The 23915-nt window shown below is 42.1% G+C and overlaps 1 protein-coding gene across 1 annotated transcript in view; it reads left to right on the forward strand.

Annotated features, from left to right (window-relative positions):
* Positions 1-23915, forward strand: part of CUBN (cubilin) — a 139678-nt gene that overhangs the window by 7335 nt on the left and 108428 nt on the right. The window contains exons 4-15 of the mRNA XM_053359471.1: positions 5259-5297; positions 5937-6038; positions 9528-9631; positions 13600-13726; positions 14567-14735; positions 14835-14966; positions 16521-16616; positions 18585-18706; positions 18823-19009; positions 20331-20443; positions 21251-21485; positions 23067-23248. Coding sequence (XP_053215446.1) covers positions 5259-5297; positions 5937-6038; positions 9528-9631; positions 13600-13726; positions 14567-14735; positions 14835-14966; positions 16521-16616; positions 18585-18706; positions 18823-19009; positions 20331-20443; positions 21251-21485; positions 23067-23248 — 1608 coding nt within the window. The remainder of the gene's footprint in view (positions 1-5258; positions 5298-5936; positions 6039-9527; positions 9632-13599; positions 13727-14566; positions 14736-14834; positions 14967-16520; positions 16617-18584; positions 18707-18822; positions 19010-20330; positions 20444-21250; positions 21486-23066; positions 23249-23915) is intronic.

The raw sequence follows: 23915 nt of genomic DNA on the forward strand, positions 1-23915 counted from the left end.
TCTCCTCTGACCCCCCTCTTCCTTTTTTCTTAAAAAAGAAGAAGTGTAAGGTAGTTTTCAGCTAAGTTTTACTTAGAAGAGACCCTCTGAAATTAATGAACATGAGCCTAAGTTATCTTCGTTAATTTAAATAGGTCTAGTTTAATTTAAATAGTTTAATTTAAATTAAATTAAATAATTAAATTAAATAGTTTAATTTAAATAGGGACGCGGGTGGCGCTGTGGGTAAAAGCCTCAGTGCCTAGGGCTTGCCGATCGAAAGGTCGGCGGTTCGAATCCCCACGGCGGGGTGCGCTCCCGTTGTTCGGTCCCAGCGCCTGCCAACCTAGCAGTTCGAAAGCACTCCCGGGTGCAAGTAGATAAATAGGGACCGCTTACTAGCGGGAAGGTAAACGGCGTTTCCGTGTGCGGCTCTGGCTCGCCAGAGCAGCGATGTCACGCTGGCCACGTGACCTGGAAGTGTCTTCGGACAGCGCTGGCCCCCGGCCTCTTGAGTGAGATGGGTGCACAACCCTAAAGTCTGTCAAGACTGGCCCATACGGGCAGGGGTACCTTTACCTTTACCTTTTACTCTAAGACTTAGTTGACCACTACCTATATTCTTCACTGTTGTGATGGCAGCAGAACCAATGGTTTTGCTACCATTTCTTGGTCAAAAACAGGCACCTGTCTGAGCTGGGCATTTTGAACAGTGGTGGGAGAAGTATTAGTACCACCTCTGTGATTTGCTGCCATGGCTAGAAAGATTATGTTAAAACTTAGATATATAGAATCAACTTTATTTTTATTTATTTTTTTCAACTATGCTTTTGAAGAAAAGACTTTTTAGTTGCCCTGGCAAACTACATTTTCTGTGCTACCTCACCCCAAATGTCTGGCTCTAAGAACGATACCTTTCTCAGAGTCCAAGCAAGGCGGACAGGGAAGTGGAGGTTGGAAACCAGCCAATCACCATGGATGTAAGCAAGTTTGGCTCTCACGCGGTATAAGAATTGGAGTGAAAGAATACAAATTAAAAGCATATGCTGATGATCTTATGTTGTCGCTGGAAGACCCCCCCAAAAAAAGTGTCGGTAAAGTGTTAGATTTGCTAGAAGAATTTGGAAAATTATCCGGCTTTAAATTAAATAGAGTAAAAACTAAAATGATGACCAAAAATATGTCAGAAGAGGTAAAAAACCAACTTGAATCACAGACGGGGATTAAAGCAACTAGAAAAATAAAATACCTCGGAATTTGGCTAACAACGAAGAATATAAATTTAATGGAAGACAACTACACAAACACCTGGAAAGAAATAAAGAAAGACCTGGACACCTGGAACAGAATAAAGCTATCCTGGTTGGGAAGAATGGCAGCAATTAAGATGAGTTTATTACCGAGATTGCTGTTTTTATTTCAAAATTTACCGATAATCAGGGGAACCTCAGTTTTTAAAGATTGGCAGAAAATACTCTCCAAATTTATTTGGCAAGGAAAAAGGCCAAGAATTAGATTCAAATTACTTACAGATCAAAGAGACAGGGGAGGATTTGCAGTTCCAAATTTAAAGTTGTATTATGAAGCTTCCTGCCTTTGTTGGGTTAAAGATTGGATTGTCATCAAAAACACAAACCTGTTAGACTTAGAAGGATTCAATATAAGATTTGGTTGGCACGCTTATTTGTGGCGCAATAAGGAAAAGGTCCACAAAGGATTTTCTAATCATATTATTAGAGGGCCACTGTTGGAAGTATGGGAGAGAAACAAAAAATTACTGGAAAAAAAATACCCCTTGGTGGTTATCACCCATCGATATATTGAAAATAAAAAAAACAAACATTGAAGGAGAAAGATGGACGTATGAAGATTTGCTAGTAAAAACAGAAAATGGATGGAAGATTAGGCCATATGAAGAGGTAAAGAATAAACTGACAGGTTGGATCTAATTTCACCAAATCACCAAAGAACGGGATGAATGATAAAAAATCCAGATTCCAGGTAGAAATATTAGAAAGCAAATCAAAACTCCTATCAAAAATGTACAGCCAGTTGCTTGAATGGGACACCAAGGATGAGGAAATAAAGGAAGTAATGGTGAAATGGAAAATAGACATTGGATACAACATAGAATTTGATAAGTGGAAGAAGCTCTGGAACAAAGGTATGACATTCTCGGCATGTACAACACTTAGAGAGAATATGTATAAAATGATGTACAGGTGGTACATTACGCCTGTAAAATTAGATAAAATGTACAAAACCGGGGACAAATTATGTTGGAAATGTAAGATCAAGGAAGGCAATTTCTATCACATGTGGTGGTCATGTGAGGTAATTAGAAAGTTTTGGGAATCTATTTACAATGAACTAAAAAAAATATTTAAATATACCTTCACAAAAAAACCCGAAGCCTTCCTCTTGGGGATAATTGGAGAAGAAATTAAAAAGGAAGACCAAACACTTTCCCAATACGCAACAGTGGCTGCTAGAACACTAATAGCACAAAATTGGAAGACAGCAAAAATCCCAACTATAAATGAGTGGCAATCTAAACTATTTGACTATATAGAGTTGGCAAAAATGACACAGAAAATAAAAAATCAAAATGGTACAAAGTTTAATAAGGAATGGAACAAATTTATGACATATATTGAAACAGATGTAAAAAACCTAAAAATCACAGTAGGCTCGATATAATGCTTGTGACGTAAAGAGTTTTAAGAAAACGAAACTGCAGATAGTAAATTTATTGTAATATATTCCAAAACCGAGTTGAAGGGAAGTCAATTATTGTTATGTGATTTAGTTATCTAATTACTGTAAGTTTAATTTGTTTGTATCTTATGTTATGTACTGTTTTTCCTTTTCTTTTTTTCTTTTCTTTTCTTTTTTTTTCTCTTTACTTTTTCGTGTTCTGATTGCCTTTTTTGTTGTTTTAATGTTTGGTGTTGTATAATGAAACCAATAAAAATTATTTCTTTTTAAAAAAGCAAGTTTGGCTCTCAAGCAAAGTAGGCAATGGTGTCTGCCCACATTCAGTGGGTTGGGCTGTGCGCGCCATGTGGTCTGTCCTGCACCCAGTGGAAGAGCTTCATGCTGGTGTGCATCCTGGGGAGCATGGCGTGCATCCTGGAGGCATGGCGCACTGCCTGCAGGGAGCCTGTTGTGGTTGGAGTACGTTGCCATCACCACTGTTAAAATAGGATTCAGCTTCCAGTCTGTCCAACTTCTGTAAATAGACCAGAGGGATTGGCCCCCATCTTACTATTTTTGGATTAATCATTAGTTTCATTTGCAGCATTGATATTGATCTGTAGTTATCTAAGTATATTTCATTTTGTTTTCTATTTTAAGCAAATTTTCGAATTGCTTTGGCAGCTTTGGGATCTTTAGTTAACTTAACTTGTATTGTTTTTTGGAAAATGCTATGTGTGTATATATATATATATATATATATATATATATATATATATATATATAGTTTAGATATACCTTCATAAATATGAAAACATAAAATGTGTACTTTAATGCTTAACCCGCAATCCTGTGGTCTGGAGTTTTTGCTTCGAGTTCAGAAGATCACACAAGCACAGTTCTGTATCATGGTTTTCTTTTTTTTAAATGCTCTGTATTCAATATACAAAACTGTATCTCTATATAGATAGCGGGAGCAGAAACATAAAATTCTGAATTAGAGCATTTTAATCTCTTTAGGCTTGTTTTTGAAAACATTCAATGGTCAATTCATTCTTGATGTAAGTGGCTTTGGCTGTAGGTCTTCAGAAAACATTTCATAGACTAAGAATTTATTCAGAAGCAAATATAAGAGTTTCTTGGTCTTTTTTACAGAGTTTTACATAACTTTGTGAAATAGACTCAGAAATGACTAAGTCAAATATGTTTCTTTCACTAATCACTGATTTAGGTTACAAGACAAAGAACCATGGAGTGTAACAGTCCTGGGAATCAAGGAACAGGAGTTCACGATTGCTACTGATTAACAAAAATGAAACCATGTTTTGTAAACTGAAGGAGAATGTTCTTTTAAGCTTTAATGTCAGCTACTTCATATCACATTACTGGAAGTATGTTTGGAAGTTTGGAAGTATTTTCTTTTTAATTTGACAATAATTTCTATTTAGTTTGATAATTTCTTGCTTCTTATAGTCTTATTTATTCAATTTATATACCGCCCTTTATGGAAAGATCTCAGGGCGGTATACAACATTAGAAACACAAAACATCAAAAAAGGAATGGCAAGACAAACTGTTAGAGTATATTTAATTGGCTAGATTAACAGAGGCAAGATTTTCAAAAAGCATGGGAAAAATGCAGAGAATACTTCACAAAACAGTGCCCTAAAATACATACCTGGACTTGTTTCGATTAATGTCTGCAGGAGACTTTGTGTATATTTAAGTTATAATTAGAAAAATCTTAATAATTATTCATAAAGAAAACAGCTTATAAGAAGTAAATAAGGAGGCCAGATACAAAATAAAGGAAGTCTTTTATTTGGTTGTTTGTATTGTTGTATGTTATGCTTATTGTATATTATGTTCACGTTTAATGAGGGTGGATTTCTGTACTGGGGGGTGAGGGGGTTTACGTTATATTGTAAATAAAATTTCCAATCAAAATTTATAAAAAAAGAAAGAAACACAAAACATCAACAAGAAAAACCTTATAAAAGCATAGTAAAAAGCATACAGACAGACAGCCTAATAGTAAAACAATCATAATAATAGCAGTCCCCCCACAACACACTTTCACAGGCCATAGATTATTAAATAGACATAGGCCTGGGTAAAGAGGAATGTTTTTGCCTGGCGTTTTCCTGAGTGCTTGGAAGGTGATGATTCTTCATCAGAGCTTGGAGAAGAGGGGTGTGGGTGGGTGTGAAAAGCTTTTTGGAAGAGAAAGATCTGTGAGCCTACTCTTGGCACCTTGAGGGTACAAGATCTCTCTGGGGTTCTGATGTGGGACAATGGGTCTGCTGTCTTGTAGGATTATGGGCTGTTTTGCAAATAAAGCAGATGCTATGAAGGTGCCATGAATCTCATCCAATGAAACCAGATCTGGAGAGCCCTGCCCAGGGACCTTCTTCACGGCTTGTGGTGGTGCAGAGAACACAACAGTACTGAAAATATATTCTCTTTGAAATTCCACCCTTTCTTCTTAGCCTGCCCATTACGCTTGATTATAATGCCTAGCTATTATTCCAGGAATGTCTAGCTATTATTCCCAAATGTTTGTCTTTATATTTCTGTTGTAGATTGTGAATATTGAAGGCAGACTTCAAAGCCTTGAGCAGGTGAGTACTTTTATGGAAGAAACCAAAGTGTTCTGTAGTCAGAAATCTTAGTAGTGTGGCAAGAAGATAAATCGTGCTCAATCCTGGGCTACGCATGAATGTATCTAAAAAAAAAACAACAACCCAAAAGGTGAAGTGGTGTTGATGGAATGAAGATATCAGGGCTGTGTGCATACCCTAATCCGATGCAGGGCACAATCCAGGATAGTTGTGTGGACCTCCTTCTCCCCTCTGCTTGCTACCCTCCTGCCTCCCTTTTGAAAGTCCTGGATCACCCCGAGTAGATCTGATCTGATACCAGGTGTTCCAGGGCTGGCTCAACCCTGTGACTGAATCCTTGGTTGACCCAAATCAGCCCAATTCATGTAGGCATCCAGGGTTCAGCTGGGGTCAGCAGACAGCCCTCGTAAATAAACTTTAATGCTTATTTCTGAGAAATACTGTAGGTTTTCTATTGACAAAGCAAAAGGAGAGCTTTTGTTATGCACCCATTAAGTTTATTCTCTGAATTGGCTGTTTGCGAGCACCTAAGCAGAGCCAAGTCCTCTACACACTATGAAGGTTATTTAAGAAAGATTGTGCCAACGAAGTCATAAACGCTAACTGACTGGGTTTATTTTTGCCCTTGTTTTGTGCCAGACTATCCTGAGAAAAGCCTGTAGCAGCAATCCCTGCCAGAATTCTGGAACCTGCATTGATTTGCTAGATGCCTTCTTCTGTCTTTGCCCCAACAACTGGCAGGTAAGGTAGTTGCTCAACAACTTCCAATTGATGCAATATGTAAAGTTCAATCACTGCTACTGCCATCATCTGCAAAGGACCCAATCAATGCATTGCTTACAGAAGCATGTAGGGATATAAACATGGTGTTATCGATTAGGGGAAGGGCTGTAGTTCAGTGATAGGGCATCTGCAGAAGGCCACACATTCAATCCCTAGCATCGCCAGGTAAGGGCTGTGAATGTTCTCCATCTGAACCCCTGGAAAACCAGTGTCAGTGAGTGTACAGTGGTACCTCGGGGTACAGATGCTTCAGGTTACAGACCCCGCTAACCCAGAAATAGTACCTCGGGTTAAGAACTTTGCTTCAGGATGAGAACAGAAATTGTGCAGCGGCGGTGTGGCAGCAGGAGGCCCCATTAACTAAAGTGGTACCTCAGGTTAAGAACAGTTTCAGGTTAAGAACGGACCTCCAGAACGAATTAAGTTCTTAACCCGAGGTACCACTGTACTGAGTTAGCTGAGCCAATGTTTTGGCTAAGCAACTTAGTACACAAGAAGAAGAGCCTTGCTGGATGAATAAGCCATTTACAAAGTAAAAAAAATAAAAACAAACCACTTACACAAAATCAAAATATAAACACCCATCATTAAAATTTGCAATAACACAATCCTACTGAAGCATTAATGTGTGATTCAGTCCAATAGTTTTTAATACTTACTGTATTTTTTATTTCTTTTTGCAGATTTTTTTATTAAAGTTTTACAATACAACGAAATAATATCTAGAAAAAATGAAGTCAGAAATATCAGAAAAAGAAAGGAAAGGATAAGAACAACAAAAGTAAAGAGAGGAAAGCAAATAATAATAATAATAATAATAATAATAATAATAATAATAATAATAATAATAATAATTTATTATTTATACCCCGCCCATCTGGCTGGGCCTCCCCAGCCACTCTGGGCGGCTTCCATAAAAACCAAAAATACAGTAAAATATCACACGTTAAAAACTTCCCTGAACAGGGCTGCCTTAAGATGTCTTCTGAATGTCAGGTAGTTGTTTATCTCTTTGACATCTGCTGGAAGGGCATTCCACAGGGCGGGCGCCACTACCGAGAAGGCCCTCTGCCTGGTTCCCTGTAGCTTTGCTTCTCGCAATGAGGGAACCGCCAGAAGGCCCTCGGCGCTAGACCTCAGCGTCCGGGCAGAATGATGGGGGTGGAGACGCTCCTTCAGGTATACTGGACCGAGGCCGTTTAGGGCTTTAAAGGTCAGCACCAGCACTTTGAATTGTGCTCGGAAACGTACTGGGAGCCAATGTAGGTCTTTCAAGACCGGTGTTATATGGTCTCGGCGGCCGCCCCCAGTCACCAGTCTAGCTGCCGCATTCTGGATTAGTTGTAGTTTCCGAGTCACCTTCAAAGGTAGCCCCACGTAGAGTGCATTGCAGTAATCCAAGCGGGAGATAACCAGAGCATGCACCACTCTGGCGAGACAGTCCGCAGGCAGATAGGGTCTCAGCCTACGTACCAGATGGAGCTGGTAAACAGCTGCCCTGGACACAGATTTGACCTGTGCCTCCATGGACAGCTGTGAGTCCAAAATGACTCCCAGGCTGCGCACCTGGTCCTTCAGGGGCACAGTTACCCCATTCAGGACCAGGGAATCCTCCACACCTGCCCGCCTCCTGTCCCCCAAAAACAGTACTTCTGTCTTGTCAGGATTCAACCTCAATCTGTTAGCCGCCATCCATCCTCCAACCGCCTCCAGACACTCACACAGGACCTTCACCGCCCTCACTGGTTCTGATTTAAAAGAGAGGTAGAGTTGGGTATCATCCGCATACTGATGAACACCCAGCCCAAACCTCCTGATGATCTCTCCCAGCGGCTGCATGTAAATGTTGAAAAGTATGGGGGAGAGGACAGAACCCTGAGGCACCCCACAAGTGAGAGCCCAGGGGTCTGAACACTCATCCCCCACCACCACTTTCTGAACACGGCCCAGGAGGAAGGAGCGGAACCACTGTATGACAGTGCCCCCAGCTCCCAGCCCCTCAAGACGGTCCAGAAGGATGTTATGGTCGATGGTATCAAACGCCGCTGAGAGATCCAGCAGAACTAGGAAACAGCTCTCACCTTTGTCTCTAGCCCGCCGGAGATCATCAACCAGTGCGACCAAGGCAGTTTCAGTCCCATGATGAGGCCTGAATCCCGACTGGAAGGGATCCAAATGGTCCGCTTCTTCCAGGCGTGCCTGGAGTTGTTTGGCAACCGCTCGCTCAATCACCTTGCCCAAGAATGGAAGATTTGAGACTGGGCGATAGTTGGCCATCGTGGCCGCATCTAAAGATGGTTTTTTAAGAAGCGGTTTAATAACCGCCTCTTTCAGCGGGTCTGGGAAGGCTCCCTCACGGAGGGAAGCATTCACCACCCCACGAAGCCCATCGCCCAGTCCTTCCCGGCTAGCTTTTATAAGCCAGGATGGGCAAGGATCCAGGAGACAGGTGGTTGGTCTCACTCGTCCAAGCAGCCTGTCCACATCCTCGGAGGTAACAGATTGGAACTGATCCCACTCAACTTGACTAGACAGAACTCTAGCACTCTCCCGCCCCGGCCCTGCTCCCACGGTGGAGTCTACTTCTTCCCGAATCTGAGCGATTTTATCTGCAAAAAACTTTGCAAAATCATTGCAGGAGAACATGTGGCCCATACTGGGCCCCGATGTTGCAGGTGGTTCCGCTAAATTGTGAACCACCTGAAAAAGTCTCCTGCTGCTGTTTTCTGCAGATGCAAAGACAGGACAAATCCGTTAGAAATAATAATACACAAACACACACACACAAACACACACACACAACACACACACACACAAACACACACACACACACACAGAGAGAGAGAGAGAGAGAGAGAGAGAGAGAGAGAGAGGGAGACCCTTTTCATTTTTTCCGTGCTGTGTTCCTGTCAGATGAGGAATGCACCATAGGTGGAAATGGTTTTTATTTAAACATTGATCATCTTATTCATGGGTTTCGCAAGTTCCAAAATTAAAATTTTATTCATGCAGAGGAAGGGGGGAGGCAAGTATGGATGCTTAACTGAACCACTTGTATTAGTAGGATGTATTGTGTTTATGGCAGCACACAAATGGATCTCTAAAGATTAACCCCTTGAGCAGAGCATGTGCTCCTTTGCATATTTGGCATCAGGAGCTGGAGGGCTAATGGTGCATGATTTCACTCCCCAAGGAGAAGCTCCATGCTTCTACTATAATGGCCCCATGCTTTAAATTAAATAAAAGCATGCTATATTTCCATGGACACGCAGGGGAGATCTGAACAACTGAGTTTTGTTTTAGTGTTTGTGAAGGGCAGTATTGCCGCAAGCCAACCAGATGCTGCGTTACAGTCTTTTGAAATTCTATATCATCACATTGGCTCTGCGGACCCCATTGTGTGTCTGTTTTACTCAGGAAATAAGCTCAATTTCGCTCTGTTTTCAGGGGCCATTCTGTTCTGCTGATGTTAATGAATGTCAGATTTACGCTGGGACACCTCTAGGCTGCCAGAATGGGGCAACATGTGTAAATACCCCAGGTAGTTACAGGTAAGTAACTCCTGCTAATGTCCTTAGGAGGATGTCCATTATAGTTTTGCTGAGTGCTACGAACATGCAAGATACAACAATAAAGAGTGCCTCTAGATCACCACAATTTGCAGGAGGAATTCAAGTGGATACTGGAAATTTAGGCTTGCGCAACAAAAGCAGATTAAACAGTGGTCTGTCGCAACAAATCCACTTCTAAAACAACAAAAGCAGACTATTGTGGTTAAGAAAATGAGCAAGAAATGCACAGTAAAAGTGTGGAAAGGACCAGTGATTAATGGGAAGAGATATCAACAGCCCGCAGCTGCTGCCCACCTTTAGCAGCAGCAGCAGCTTTTGTAGCTGGAGTCAGTCCTGTCCTTGCGTGGTTTAAAAAAGTATCACAAAGAAGAGGCCACTCAGGCAATTCATAACAACTCTTTTCAATATAAAACAGTTTATGGAGGGAACAAACCATGCAGCAGGTTGTTGCTTGCGATGAAGAACTAAACCTAAACTACACACTGCCTGAGAGCTGATTCAGCAGTTCCCAGTATGGTAAGCCAAGAGAGCAAATATACTACAGGTTTTTTCCTGGCTGGGATATATATTTGAACTCTGATTATACATATTGCTTGCCTGGAGTAGGATAGGGAGGGTGTGTGTGTGTGTGTGTGTATATATATATATATATATATATATATGTGTGTGTGTGTGTGTGTGTGTGTGTGTGTGTGTGTGTGTAAAACTAGCCTACTGCTCACATTTTAAGTTCATTGCTCCACCTCCTTTTACCTCTGGTCCTTCCCATGCTGACATTTCATGCAGCCCTCCTAGCCTGGACTTGTTTTAAGGTCCTGCTCCTTAAAAAATGGCTAGCTGGTAAAAACACCCATAATTTCCTGACGAAGCTTTCTCAGTGTAATGGGACCGCATGCCAGAGTTCTCTGCAAAGCATTTTGGTTTTGGAATAACAACACACACACACACACACACACACACACACACACACACAAAATGCCTTCCTCTGCAAATATTTGCTTGGCATTCCTTGTGCTTTGGAAAGCTTGCAAGCTTTTACACAAATTAGTTCAGGGCAACTCTTGATTTTGATTTGATTATTCTTTAGTCCACTTCTTCGTCTGTGCACACATAAGATTAAAAACAAGAACCTTCCTGAAGTGTCACCCATCTCACTCTGGACACTGTGAGTTCTCTCTTGCTTGCCAATCAGACCCTCTGAGAATTTGCTCCTTTTCCACCGTGTGTGTGACGGAGAGGGTGGGTGGGTAGAGAAGGAAAGTACTTCACATAGCACATAGTTAAATCCTAGAATTTGGTTCCGCAGCAAGAAATGATGGCTACCAACTTGAATGACTTCCAAGTGTCCCAGAAAAACTGGGACATCCCATTTCCCCCCGCAACAACACTTAACCATCCAGAGGTCCTTTACCTTTACCTTTTACCTAGTATGTCAGCTTCATTTGGTCACCTGGAGTACAGCCTGTTTCATCAGATTCAACATATGAAATGCCCTATTTGAAAATAAATGAGATCATCATCATCATCATCATTTATTTATACCCCGCCCATCTGGCTGGGTTTCCCCAGCCACTCTGGGAAGCTTCCAACAAAATATTAAAATACAATAGTCCTTCAGAAATTAAAAGCTTCCCTAAACAGGGCTGCCTTCAGATGTCTTCTGAAAGTCTGGTAGTTGTTTTTTCCTTGACATGTGGTGGGAGGGTGTTCCACAGGGCAGGCACTACTACCGAGAAGGCCCTCTGCCTGGTTCCCTGTAACTTTGCTTCTCACAGTGAGGGAACCGCCAAAAGGCCCTCGGCGCTGGACTTCAGTGTCTGGGCAGAATGATGGGGGTGGAGACACTCTTAAAATGTTTTGTCCACCAAAAAGTACCATAGGGATGATATCAAAGAGCTCACCTTCCTAGTTAAGAAAATATTATTCTTGCTTTCTATCTGGCATTTTCTTAACAGGGTCACATTTCATTTCAATTCAAAGCAATGTTTCAGAAAAAACTAATGACCAGAAATGGAAAACAGTGACCAACAATTCCTTCATTCATTGCTCTGTTGAGATTGTTATGGAACTGATCTTTTTGAACATTCTGGCTTCTAAAGCTTTGATCTGGACAGCATGACGGTAGTAATAAATTAATATCTTATTCAAATAGATAAAATATAATATCATTTTATACCACCTCAGGGAGTTCTATCGGTGCAGAACTTGGTGTTTTGAAGTCTGCATGACTAATCACTGAGACTTGTGGTCACTTTTGTGAAGTGCCAACCAAATGTTCTTTTTCTTCTAAACCGGGCGATTTGTTTTATCTTCCCCAGATTGGGGGAAGGCTGGAAGATGCTTTGTGCTTACAGAGTCTAGCGCTCTGATTCTGAACACGTTTTTCCAGGAAATAAGTCCCACTGTCTGAAATCAACAATCTGTTAAAAGACAAGCCATTGCTTCATTACAGTTGGGTAGGGGGTAGTCAAGCATTAAAGCTTTGAAATCTGAGTTAATCAGTACCACTTCACTGGAGGCTGCGCTCAGTAACCTAGCTTTGCTTGCTTTTAATGTATCAAGTCAACCAGCTAATGGAACGTGGAACACTCTGAAAAGTTAATAATCTGGACTTCTGGCTACCAGTGAAACGGGGATCTGTGCATATACAGTTACAGGTACAATGAAATGTAACTGTAAATGTATAGTTAAAAAGCTTCATTTGCTTTATATAGCGACCTTGTTTGCATGGAACGCTAAGCCAAATCATGTCTTAGTGCAAACATGTGATGGTACTGGCTCCCAGACCAGGGAGGGGATTACAACTGTTTTACTCTTATTCAGTTTGGCACAGTGTTTTGCCTGTTTGCAGTTTGTTGGGAGTGCAACAGCAGAGATCATTCTCTGTGTAGCTTAAGGGTTAATTCTGTTGTTATTGTTAAAGTCAACTAACCAAGAAGGAGACAGGTGGGGTTGTTGTTTAGCAACCAAGCAGAGTTGCATAATATTTCTCAGTATAACTCATCCCCTGATTGCCTGTCTACTCTTTATTTTTTTCTCTGTATGGTATGTGGACCTGCAACCAAATGTTGCATTGAGGATTGCTGCTGTTCAGGATTCCAGCCATTCTTTTCTATCTACCCCACTCAGTTTTCCATCCCTAGCACTAGCATTCTGTTGACATTGAGTATGCTCAGTCCTCATTGAACTATTTTGAGGAGCTTCTCCCCTTAGGTCTTCCCCCCCAAAGAATTTGTGTGCTTCTGCAGACCTTGGAGTCACCCCAAACCTGCTGATAGCTCCATCTAATGTGTGTGTGTGGGGGGGTGTTTTTTCTGGCTACAAAAGGAATACCACTTACAGTTGAAACACTGGAAATGGAGGGGATAGCTTTAGGTTAATGAAAGCAAGGCAGGCTCTAGATCCAAACACTAGCCAAGTTAACTAGATGTTACAAAGTAGAGAAAAACTTTGATGCAAGTCAAGGAACTCACGTAGAATACTCTGATGACTCATAAATTCCTTCACTTAAAAAAAGCATGACATTCTTACTGTTAATTCTTGCATTTTACACACACATCTCAATGCAATGTACCACAAAACAGCTAAAAACTTTTCTAAATCAACACAAAAATTAGCAGATGTATTTTTTATTTTTTTTAAAAAGGCACCCATGGTAGAGGCCCATTTATCTTGTTGGGATCACCTGTTGGAACGTCTTCATTTGTTTTCAGAGGGCACCTGTCATATCTCAACAGGAAAGCTCTTTTCCAGAAGAGAGGCTGCCACACTGTTACTGGGCTCCTGAGGTCTTTGGAACTTGCAGGAGATGCTGCAGATCAGATAAAAGTGTAGAAATTAAGACATCGTAACTCATAGCATGAAACTGGTTAATGTTTGACAGGTTAAGGACAGACTTTAGACACGTGGCAGGGTGTTACAATGTTATTTCATTCTTCCTCTGAAAGCTGCTCCTGTACACCAGAAACTTATGGACCTCACTGCATGTCAAAATTTGATGACTGCCAAGGGAGATCTCCAGCTCTCTGTGGGCATGGGCTCTGTGTTGATGGAAACAGGGAGCAACCTGGTCAGGTAAGCAAAGAGAGCCGATCTAGCCCTCCTAGAAAGAAAGTTATGTAGCCTCCTGAACAATTTCTGTGAGATGAACAAGCCTAGTTGCTCCCACTTTTTTATCCGCTGAGTTAGAGCTGCAACAGGTGTTTGGACATCAGGCAATAGGAATACTGCTGCCCGTTAGTGCACTTTAGTGCACTTTTCTGCTTTATTTTCTAGTTCTTGGAATATCTGCAGTTTGCCCTTCCTTTCCCCTAGCAACCAGTATGCATCGTTCCTAGGGTGGGTTTGTTTGAGATCACACAGTCCCCAGAGGCAATTTTCTGCACATACTACTACATAATAAGTGCACGTGAGAGTTAAAGAACTGCCCCCATCCCTAAATAGCATTTCCCTTTAAATAATCCCTTTAAATGCATTTTGTCAGTGAATGAATAACCTTTGTTTGTGAATTTCCCCCAAAGCATAACAACCCACAGTATTCCAAAGACAGAGTAGCCAAGTTTATTTGCAGATGGTTGTGTTTGCATCAGTCTTATGATACACTACCAGGTTGTGCTCACTGAATTTAATTATATTTAGGCTGATTTCATGATTACTGGTCATTCTCTGGCTTATTATGATTAAATTACAGGTTCCCTTTAACTGGAGCACATTAAGCCTCTGCTGCTAGTAGAGGAGAGCAAGCTTGGGGAAAGAACACAGACCATAATTGAAATGGGGCTCTGTAAAGGCAAATCACCACGCGGCTGCAAGCCTGGCTTGAAATTAGCAATAGTGCAAAAGGTTTATTAGGAGCAGTTCCTCTAGTGGCATTTGCACTGGCATGTTCATGATGGCCCTGTTTTAACTTGGCAGCCCAAGTACAGCTGCATCTGTGATGCTGGCTGGATGGCGCCGCCAGGGAGTCCTGCCTGCACTGCAGACATCGATGAGTGTAGCCTCCCTAAACCGCCCTGCTCTCTGGATCCTCCTGTGCAGTGCCAAAACAATCCAGGCTCTTACTCCTGCGGTCCTTGTCCATCAGGTGAGTAAGGAAATAGAAAGAGTCCTGCTGCATCAGGCCAGAGGCCCATCTGCTCCATCACAGTGGCCAGCCGTATCATGCAGCTTTCTGTTTCCATAGGTTGGCAAGGAAACGGCTACACCTGCCAAGATATTAACGAATGTGAGATAGATAATGGAGGCTGTTCAACTGCCCCAATGGTTCGGTGCATCAACACCATGGGCTCCTTCCATTGCGGCTATTGCCCACCAGGTAAACAATGGACGTCCTCTGTATTTCTCAATCGGTTTCAGCTTTGCTGTTTTGTAGACCTTGATGCTGCAGTACCTACTCAATAATATCTGGCAAATTGGTCAAACCTGTTATTGAGAACCTGCCCTCTTTCAGCTACCCGCAGAAAGAAAAATACATTATGAATGGAAAGGTTCGATAGTTTTCTTCACCTGGTTGTAATTATGTCATTTATTATGAGACTGCGAGGTTTTATAGGGATTTTATCAAAAAAAGCAAATTCCATTGTGATGCAGAGCAAAACTGATCACAGTCTTTGAGACTGTAAAGGACTTTTATCCCTGTTCAGGTTGGGTAGGAAACTCTGCGAATTTCCTTCCTTACTTGAAAGCAGTGGACTTCCCTGAGTCTCCTGAGAGCATTTTAGGCTGCAATTCTCATTGCATTCAGTTGGACAGCTGAGAAAAAATGCATTGGCTTATCCAACAAATGTGAAGCACTTTGATTCTGCTTGCATACGGTCCAGGAAATGGTATGAAGGCACATCATGTTTGCTTTCTGCCTGTGACACACACTGTAATGCGGATGATCGTGCATTGCTAGAGGATCTAGCAAGGATAGGTGAAGTGGCTATTAAGGTTCTTTTTGTACCCTGGAGTTTCTTAACGCTATGAAACATGTACTCTGCTGTTGCCATTTCCAGTTCCCTCTTACCTGCTAAGCTCATGTTGTGTGTGTGTGTGGGGTGTCCACCCCCCCCTGCTTTTTCCAGATCTACAAAGCACAACGTTCTCTGTCCCCTTGATATGTTCTCCTGAGTTTTCCCACCAAGCAATGTGTACAAAAAGGCATATACTGCAGTAGAGTGTGCATAAACACACATACATCAGTGAAAAGTAATATACAAAATGCATTCTATTAAGGGGAATCGCTTTGCAAAAATGTGTGTTTTAGGCAAAAATTCCCTACAAACACATGTGTTTTAGGATAAATTAGCATTAAAATGCTGGTGGATTTTGAGGGGGACTTTTTTTTTTAATTGCCAACTGAGGAGGAAAAGTGGAGAACCAAACTTAAGACAGGAAAAAATGAGAAATAGAAACTAAAAATGCCAGTCCGTGGGAAGGAAGTCTATCATTCCCCCCCCCCCTTTGAGTGATTTGTTTCTGGGAAAGTTTAATGGAGCCTGGCCCCACAGGGATGTCAGCTTACATCTGGCTTGCACCAACCACTCCCATTGCATCTGGGGCTGTTACAGGAACCCGTCACATGGCAGAGATCTAGGGAAGTTGCTGCAGAACCAAGTGCAACGGCTGATGATATCGTCCAGCTCATGAGACTTGGATTGCCCAACTTTCTGCTGATTTATAAGCTATATTAAAATAGACAGGCTTTGTGCTAATGTCAAGGAGACCCAAACAAGCCTTCCTTGGATGATGAAACTGGGGAAAAATTTGCCTCTGGCTTCATTTGTCACTGTTCTTTGTCATCTTTTCAACGGCTTGACAGTATTAACACATGTTTGCTATCATATGACACTGCAACTTGATAAAATTGCCGTTTTATTCAAACCAGGCTATGAAGGAGATGGGAAAGTGTGCACCCAGGTTAATATTTGCTCAATAAACAACGGAGGTTGTCATCCACTCGCTGCATGTACCAGTATATCAGGTAATGCTGTTGCTAAATCACCACCATCCTCATCCTCATCCTGCTTTGTATGGGGTTGGGAGATGAACCATAGTGTGGTGGAACAGAACACTGGGTTAACGATAAACAGACCCTGGTTGAAATCCCCACTCAGCCATGAAGTGCATTGGGTGGTCTTGGGCCTGTCACTGGTCACAGCCAAAAATAATGATAATGATGATGATGATGATGATGATGATGATGATGATGATGATGATAATGATATACTTATACTCCACCCATCTGGCTGGGTTTCCCCAGCCACTCTGGGCAGCTCTCAATGTAATATTAAAAACACAATAAAACATCAAACATTAAAAACTTCCCTAAACAGGGCTGCCTTCAGATATCTTCTAAAAGTCAGTTATTTATTTCCTTGACAACTGATGGGAGGGCGTTCCACAGGGTGGGTGCCACCACCAAGAATGCCCTCTGCCTGGTTCCATGTAACCTCACTTCTTGCAGTGAGGGAACCTCCAGAAGGCCCTCAGAGCTGGACCTCAGTGTCCAGGCAGAACGATGGGAGTGGAGATGCTCCTTCAGGTATACTGGGCTGAGGCAGTTTAAAGCACTAGTTTTCCTGAAAAATAATTGTGGGAACTGTAGTTTGTTAAGGGTTCTGGGAATTATACCTCTGCGAGGGGTAAAACTACAGGTCCCGGGATTCTTTTGGGGAAACCCTGTGCTTTAAAAGTATGGTGTGTATGTGATCTCTCTCTCACACCCATTCTGCTTCTGCTGAACCTGCTTCAAAAGCTTGTTGTGAAGATAAAAGGCAAGAGGCTGGAAACAAATCCTGCAGCTTTGAACTCCTGGCTCTGGTAAGACAAATGGTATTTCTATTTAAAACTGAGAAATAATGGGTATAATTTAAATAGAACTACAATTTGTCTGCCCAGAGTGGGGAGAACTATGTGCCTTCTCAGTATGCTGTCCTAGAGCTAACTTTATTATAATTTATACATGAGGATGATATCTAAAACAATGCCTAATATAATGATGTGCTTGATGCCTTTAAATATTTTGAAAGTTTTTAATTGTTCTTAAATATGTTTTTTATTCTATTTTTTAGTATTATTTCACCACTTTGGTGTTTGCGGCCCTGAGTTATTTTGGAAGGATGGGATAGAAATTTAAATACTGATGTTGCTGCTGCTGCTGCTGCTGCTACTAATACATGTACATGCAAATCTCTATCCATAATGCATTGTTCATGAGCACACTGTTGGACGAGAGGAGACCCCTCTCAGGTTAAGGGACCAATCACAAGGGGAACTGAGTGCCTGTCAGCTCCCCACTTCAATCTTCTGACTCCTTCCTCCTCTCCCTGGCACGGATGCCGGGCACTGGGGGCTTCACCAACATGTAGGGGGCAGGGCTATGATGCCCTCTGAACTCCCCCAATACTACAGTAAAATAACAAGCACAGGCACTCTAATCCGGCACATCAGGAATTTCAATGCTTTGTAATTGAATCAGATTTTTAACTGGGGCTAATCCCTGTAAAAAAGGATTGAGTAAACAAGCCATTATATTTAGCCTAATAATTGAAATGGATTTTCCCCAAACATCACTACGCACTTAATCCCGATAACAGCTTTTGCTTGACTAAACAGCCGGAAAATATTGCCTACATCAAGGTTGTTGTTGTTGTTTAAAAAATAGGGCTTTTATTTTACTCCGTTGCTTAAATTGTTGGTTACAGGCATTGCCATTTCTCTTGAGTGTATGAGTTTCAAACCAGGCTAGTTTAAGTAAACTGACTTAAATCAGAGGGCTGCATCTTAAATTATTTATAAGTCACAACTTAAAAAAACCAACTACAATGGATCATTTGAAGATTTTGCTGCTGATAAAGCAGCCCTTTGAAACAGGGATGTTCAACATGATTAATATCAAATTATGATTACATTCATAGCTTTGATTATTTTGCCTCTTCTTTTTTTGCAGGCCTTTTGCCTAGTTGTATCTGCCCGCCTGGATACACTGGGAGTGGCTACGGCCCCAGTGGATGTGTTGCACTGAGCACTATCTGCCAAACCCAAAACCCTTGTCTAAATGGAGTGTGTCTTGTAAGTGTTCATTGCTATGTTAAAAGCATATGGTGGTAGTAGTAGACTCATATGGTTATGGTAGTAGTAGACTCATATGTGTTTGGTTTCTCTTTTGTTTGGTTTCATGTCTGCAGACTACAGTCTCTGGCTACAACTGTGTGTGTCATCCTGGCTGGACGGGTGCCAACTGTACAGAAAACATTGATGAGTGCTCCAGCAATCCTTGCCAGCATGGAGGAAGTTGCACCGATGCGGTGAATGGCTACTCTTGTGAATGTACAAGCAGTTGGACTGGACCTCAATGCCAGACACCCCAACAAGGTAAGTGCACCATAAATGAACGTCATAAAGCACTCAGAAATCCTAAACGGCAGGCTCTAGCAGTGGGATGTGGGTGCCTTGTGATCTGTGCCATTGTGGCAGTTTGTCTGAAGAAGGAAGCTGTTGCCTGTTCTTTGATGCGCTATAGCTCCACCCACTGCAGGTGTACAAGAGGGTAGCACTGCAGCTGTCAGCTTAGCAGCGATCAGTGGGAAACAGAATTCCAACTAATCCTTAAAGCTGCTTACCTGAACCTGGCTTCTTGTCCGGAGCAGCTTTCAGACTGTACAGTGTATCTCTGCATCCCTGCTTGACCGCAAGGGTGCTGAGAACTGCCAGGTGATCCTTGTTCTTTTCACGGAGCTACAACTCTCACAGTGGTTTAACAATCAATATCTCTTCCCAGGAAACTCTGGGAATTGTAGTTCTGTGAAGGGAATAAGCATCTCCTAACAACTCTCAGCACCCTTAAAGAACTTCAGCTCCCAGGATTCTTTTGTGGAAGCCATGACTGTTTAAAATGGTATAATACTGCTTTAAATGTTGTAATTATTATTATTATTATTATTATTATTATTATTATTATTATTATTAATACATACATACATACCCCACCGATCTGGCTGGGTTTCCCCAGCCACTCTGGGCAGCTCTCAACAGAATACTAAAAACACGATAAAACATCAAACATTAAAAACTCTCCTAAACAGGGCTGCCTTCAGATGTCTTCTAAAAGTCAGCTAGTTGTTTATTGCCTTGACATCTGATGGGAGGGTGTTCCACAGGGCGGGTGCCACTACCAAGAAGGCCCTCTGCCTGCTTCCCTGTAACTTTACTCCTCACAGTGAGGGAACCTCCAGAAGGCCCTCGGAGCTGGACCTCAGTGTCCGGGCTGAGTGATGGGGGTGGATACGCTCCTTCAGGTATACTGGACCAAGGCTGTTTAGGGCTTTAAAGGTCATCACCAACACTTTGAATTGTGCTCAGAAGTGCAGATGAGGGCCAAATACTGTATTTTGATCTGTTGAAGAGAGCTTGTTGAGAAAGGAAGCTCTTCAACAGGCACCAAAGAGGCAATAGATATGTCACCTGTCTGGTATGTAAGTGGAGGGAATTCCAAAGGTCAGGTGCCACCACACCAAAGACCCTATTTCTTCATTGTACAGAAGGGACCTGATATCTACAGGAGGTCTTCTCCTGCAGAGGGCAGTGACTAGTTGGGTAAGAGATGAGATGATCTTTTAGGTATCCTGATAGGTATTTCTCATTTCCTTCAAGGAACTTCTGATATTAACTTACTTACTCTTTTCCATAACTGCAGCGTGTGGTGGGTCACTTTCAGGCCTGTCAGGCTCATTCAGCTACCTTAATCACACTGAGCAATATAATCAGCCGGTCAGCTGCGCTTGGGTGGTTCGGACTACAAACAACAAGGTAAGAGCTGCACAACCTGGGGGTGAAAGGGCATAACAGCAAAAAAAAAAAAAAAACCAAAAAAAAAAACTTAGGGCAAGAGAGTCCAGAAGGTAGATCTTTGGGTGGAAGTAGATCGACAAGGAATTCTGACTCTGTTGTTTAACAATGGCAGCAACAAAATGACTACCCCACCCCAAATTATGAAGAAAACTGGGGCAGTGGGGGAACCAGAAGCAGATGTTTGTGAAGATGGCATCTCAGTTCTGTTCGGTTATTTCTTGGCTTTATTCTGAGGGTCTTTCTTTTTCACCTGGGTCTGATTCATGTCTCCTGGAGTTCTAGTATAAATCAATGTAGATTCTGCAAGCCTGAAACCTGACCAGTCCTGTCTTTGGGAAATTTAAAGCAGGGGTGGGAGTGGGGAATGATCAGTCTGGGGACTCCCAAGCTTCTGGGAGGAATTCAGTGTCCCGATTGAAATGCGATAATATGAAATCCAGAATAGCTATCAGGTTACCAAAATAGTTTGGAGCGTCTGGTATTAGATTCCCTGGTCAACTTCTGTGTATATCCACCTCTTTATCTCTTCCTTTGACCTTTAGCAATAGCTAATCCTTTTGCCTGCTCTGGGGTTTGTCAGGAAATTATATAGAGCACCTCCAGATGTTCTGGCAAACATATGACTGTGTGGACAGGTGTGCTATCTAATCTGCACAGTGTAACTGTATAAACAATATCTAATCATCCTTCAGCCTAGGCTCTCATAGTCCACGGATAGAAAAAAAACAAGCAAATTAAATGAATCTCTCTGTTCTTTCCTGCTAGATCCTGCGCATCACATTTCCAGTCTTCCAGCTGGAGGAGAGTATCAGCTGCAGGTCAGGCTTTCTCCAGATTCACGATGGAGAGTCGGCTTCAGCAAACTTGCTGGGGAAATATTGTGGGTCTTCTCCCCCAGAAGAGCTTTTCAGCAGCCATAACTCTTTGTATTTCTGGCTCCACTCTGACCACATGATGAATGCACGAGGGTTTACAGTTCATTGGGAGTCCCGGCAGCCGGGTAAGATGGTGGTGCATGAAAATGAGTAAGACTGTGCCCGCAACACTAGGGCATTAATGCAGATGGGAGTCAATTTTCCCATGTGTGCCATTGCCCACATTTGAGCCCTTTCAATTGTATGTCTCTGGAATCTGCCTTGAAGTTTCCCTACCACATTACTGAGCGTTGCTTGATGAGTTGCATGTGCTGAGTGCTGTTCTTCCCTCCCCTCAATTAGTACTTCCCCACTCTATGACTTCTGGAAACCTAAAGTCTGTTGTGGGCATGTGTGCAGCTATTTATTTAGCTGTGCCTGTAGACATATATATTTAAAATTCAAAAGTTGTGTGGTTTTTTTTTAAGACAGGTTTTTTAATGTAGGTACCAACACACAATGCACTTCATTGCAATCCAGAGTTCGGTAACATGTAGCTTTACTTCCTTTATCAGGTTATCCCTGAATTGGGAAACTACAAATTTAATGCTGGGGAAGTACAGGCTGCCAGCTAGATAAGAAGCATGGCATTCGGACAATGCTGGGGGTGGGATGGGGATTAAGACACATGCAGCTTCAAATCTGCATTAAACTCCTGTGTGGACGAGCCCTGAACGAAGCAGAGCTGAAGACAGCAGTCCACATTTTGAAAACATTTGTTTTAAAATAGTTTTTTTTTAAAAAAAGCTAGTTATGTTCACAGCTGAATAGTTTACTAATTCCAAGCAAAATGCATAGCTTCTAATTCTGCTGCTTTAGGAAAACGTCACATATTATGCATTCCCTGTTTGGAAATAACATGGAAGCCTTGTGTCTGTCATATATGATTAACACATGTGTTACTCTCTACCTATAAGCGGAATATGAAGTGAAGGGTGATGTCACTTGGTTTATATTGGAATGGGCAGCAGTGCATAGGTGTTTTCTTTAAAAACAAAAAACAACCCACAACCTAGTGATGTCATTGAGAGTACTCTGGGTGTATATGACCCTGGGACATTTTACTTCCCAGGGTATTTGAGTCCTTACTCAAGGATTTCAGGCACCCTCAAAAATCATATGCTCCAGAGCTTATTCTGATAGCTACAATGCCATCCCAGGTTGGTGCAAGAAGTCTTGAGATGTCTGGTTTTCAGGGCACATGACTTGTGGTTAGAGTGGCCACATATTCATCACTGAAGAAAGAGGAAATACGCCACTATGTTCCACCAAAAAAAGAGGACATACGAGGACACAAATGTGCAGAGAAAAGAGTGCCTGTGCTAATTTCCATTTCTAGATGCAAATTTACCAACAATTAGCAAATTTAGTGACACAGGTCACTTGGTCACTGTCTTCCCCACTCTGGTGAGATGAATAGAAATGTGATTCAACTCCCCAGAGAGAGGAAGATGGTGACCTGTGTGACTGCTGTCCATCAAGGGACAGCATCCAGGGTCCTGCTCTTGATACCCTTCTGGTACTTTACCTTGAAACAGACAGCCCTTCAAACAGAGGACTGCCCTCTCACAAACAGAGGGCTGTCTGTTTCAAAGTAGGACAAGTGGCTTTTCTCCCTGTGGTGAAAATGTAAATAAGAATCCCCAGTTTTTCTGTCTCCCCCTTAGTGTGTGGTGGTGAGCTGACTGGTACTTACGGCTCAATTAATTCACCTGGCTATCCTGGTAACTACCCTCCCAACAAGGATTGCTACTGGATCATCTCGACCAATCCCAGCCTCCTCATCACGTTTGCTTTTGGCACACTGAGTCTTGAGCACCATGATAATTGCAGCCAGGACTACCTGGAGGTAAAATCTGTTAGAAGAAAAATGTTATTCATAACACAAGATGCTTTGGATAGAAGATTACTGCTGCAGTCCTATGCATTTCTACTCAGAAGTAAGTCCCACAGAGGTCCATGGGATTTACTTCCAGATAAGTGTGCATAAAACGGCAGTCGAAAACACTTAAAAATTAGAAACTTTGCCATATGTGGGGAGAGGTAATTCTCCTTGATAGGCCAGTATAATCCAATTTGAACCATTATTTTGTCAAACACCTGCATAAAGACTCCAGCTGTCCAGATAAGCAGCTTAAATAAATGTCAACTTCAAATACAGTCATACCTTGGTTTTCAAACAGCTTAGTTCTTGAACGTTTTGGCTCCAGAACGTCGCAAACCCAGAATTGAGTGTTCCAGTTTGCGAACTATTTTTGGAAGCCGAATGTCCAACAGGGCTTCCGCGGCTTCTGATTGGCTGCAGGAGCTTCCTGTAGCCAATCAGAAGCCGTGCTTTGGTTTTCGAATGTTTTGAAAGTCAAACGGACTTCTGGAACGGATTCCATTTGACTTCCAAGGTACCACTGTAGATGCTATACTGACAGCTCCCAGAATTCTTTGGGGGAAAGCCATGACTCTTTAAAGTCGTATCATAGTGCTTTAAATGCATGGCGCGAATGTGGCCTTAGTCATGC

Source organism: Podarcis raffonei, chromosome 12 (genome assembly GCF_027172205.1).
Source record: "Podarcis raffonei isolate rPodRaf1 chromosome 12, rPodRaf1.pri, whole genome shotgun sequence".
Lineage (NCBI taxonomy): Eukaryota > Metazoa > Chordata > Lepidosauria > Squamata > Lacertidae > Podarcis > Podarcis raffonei.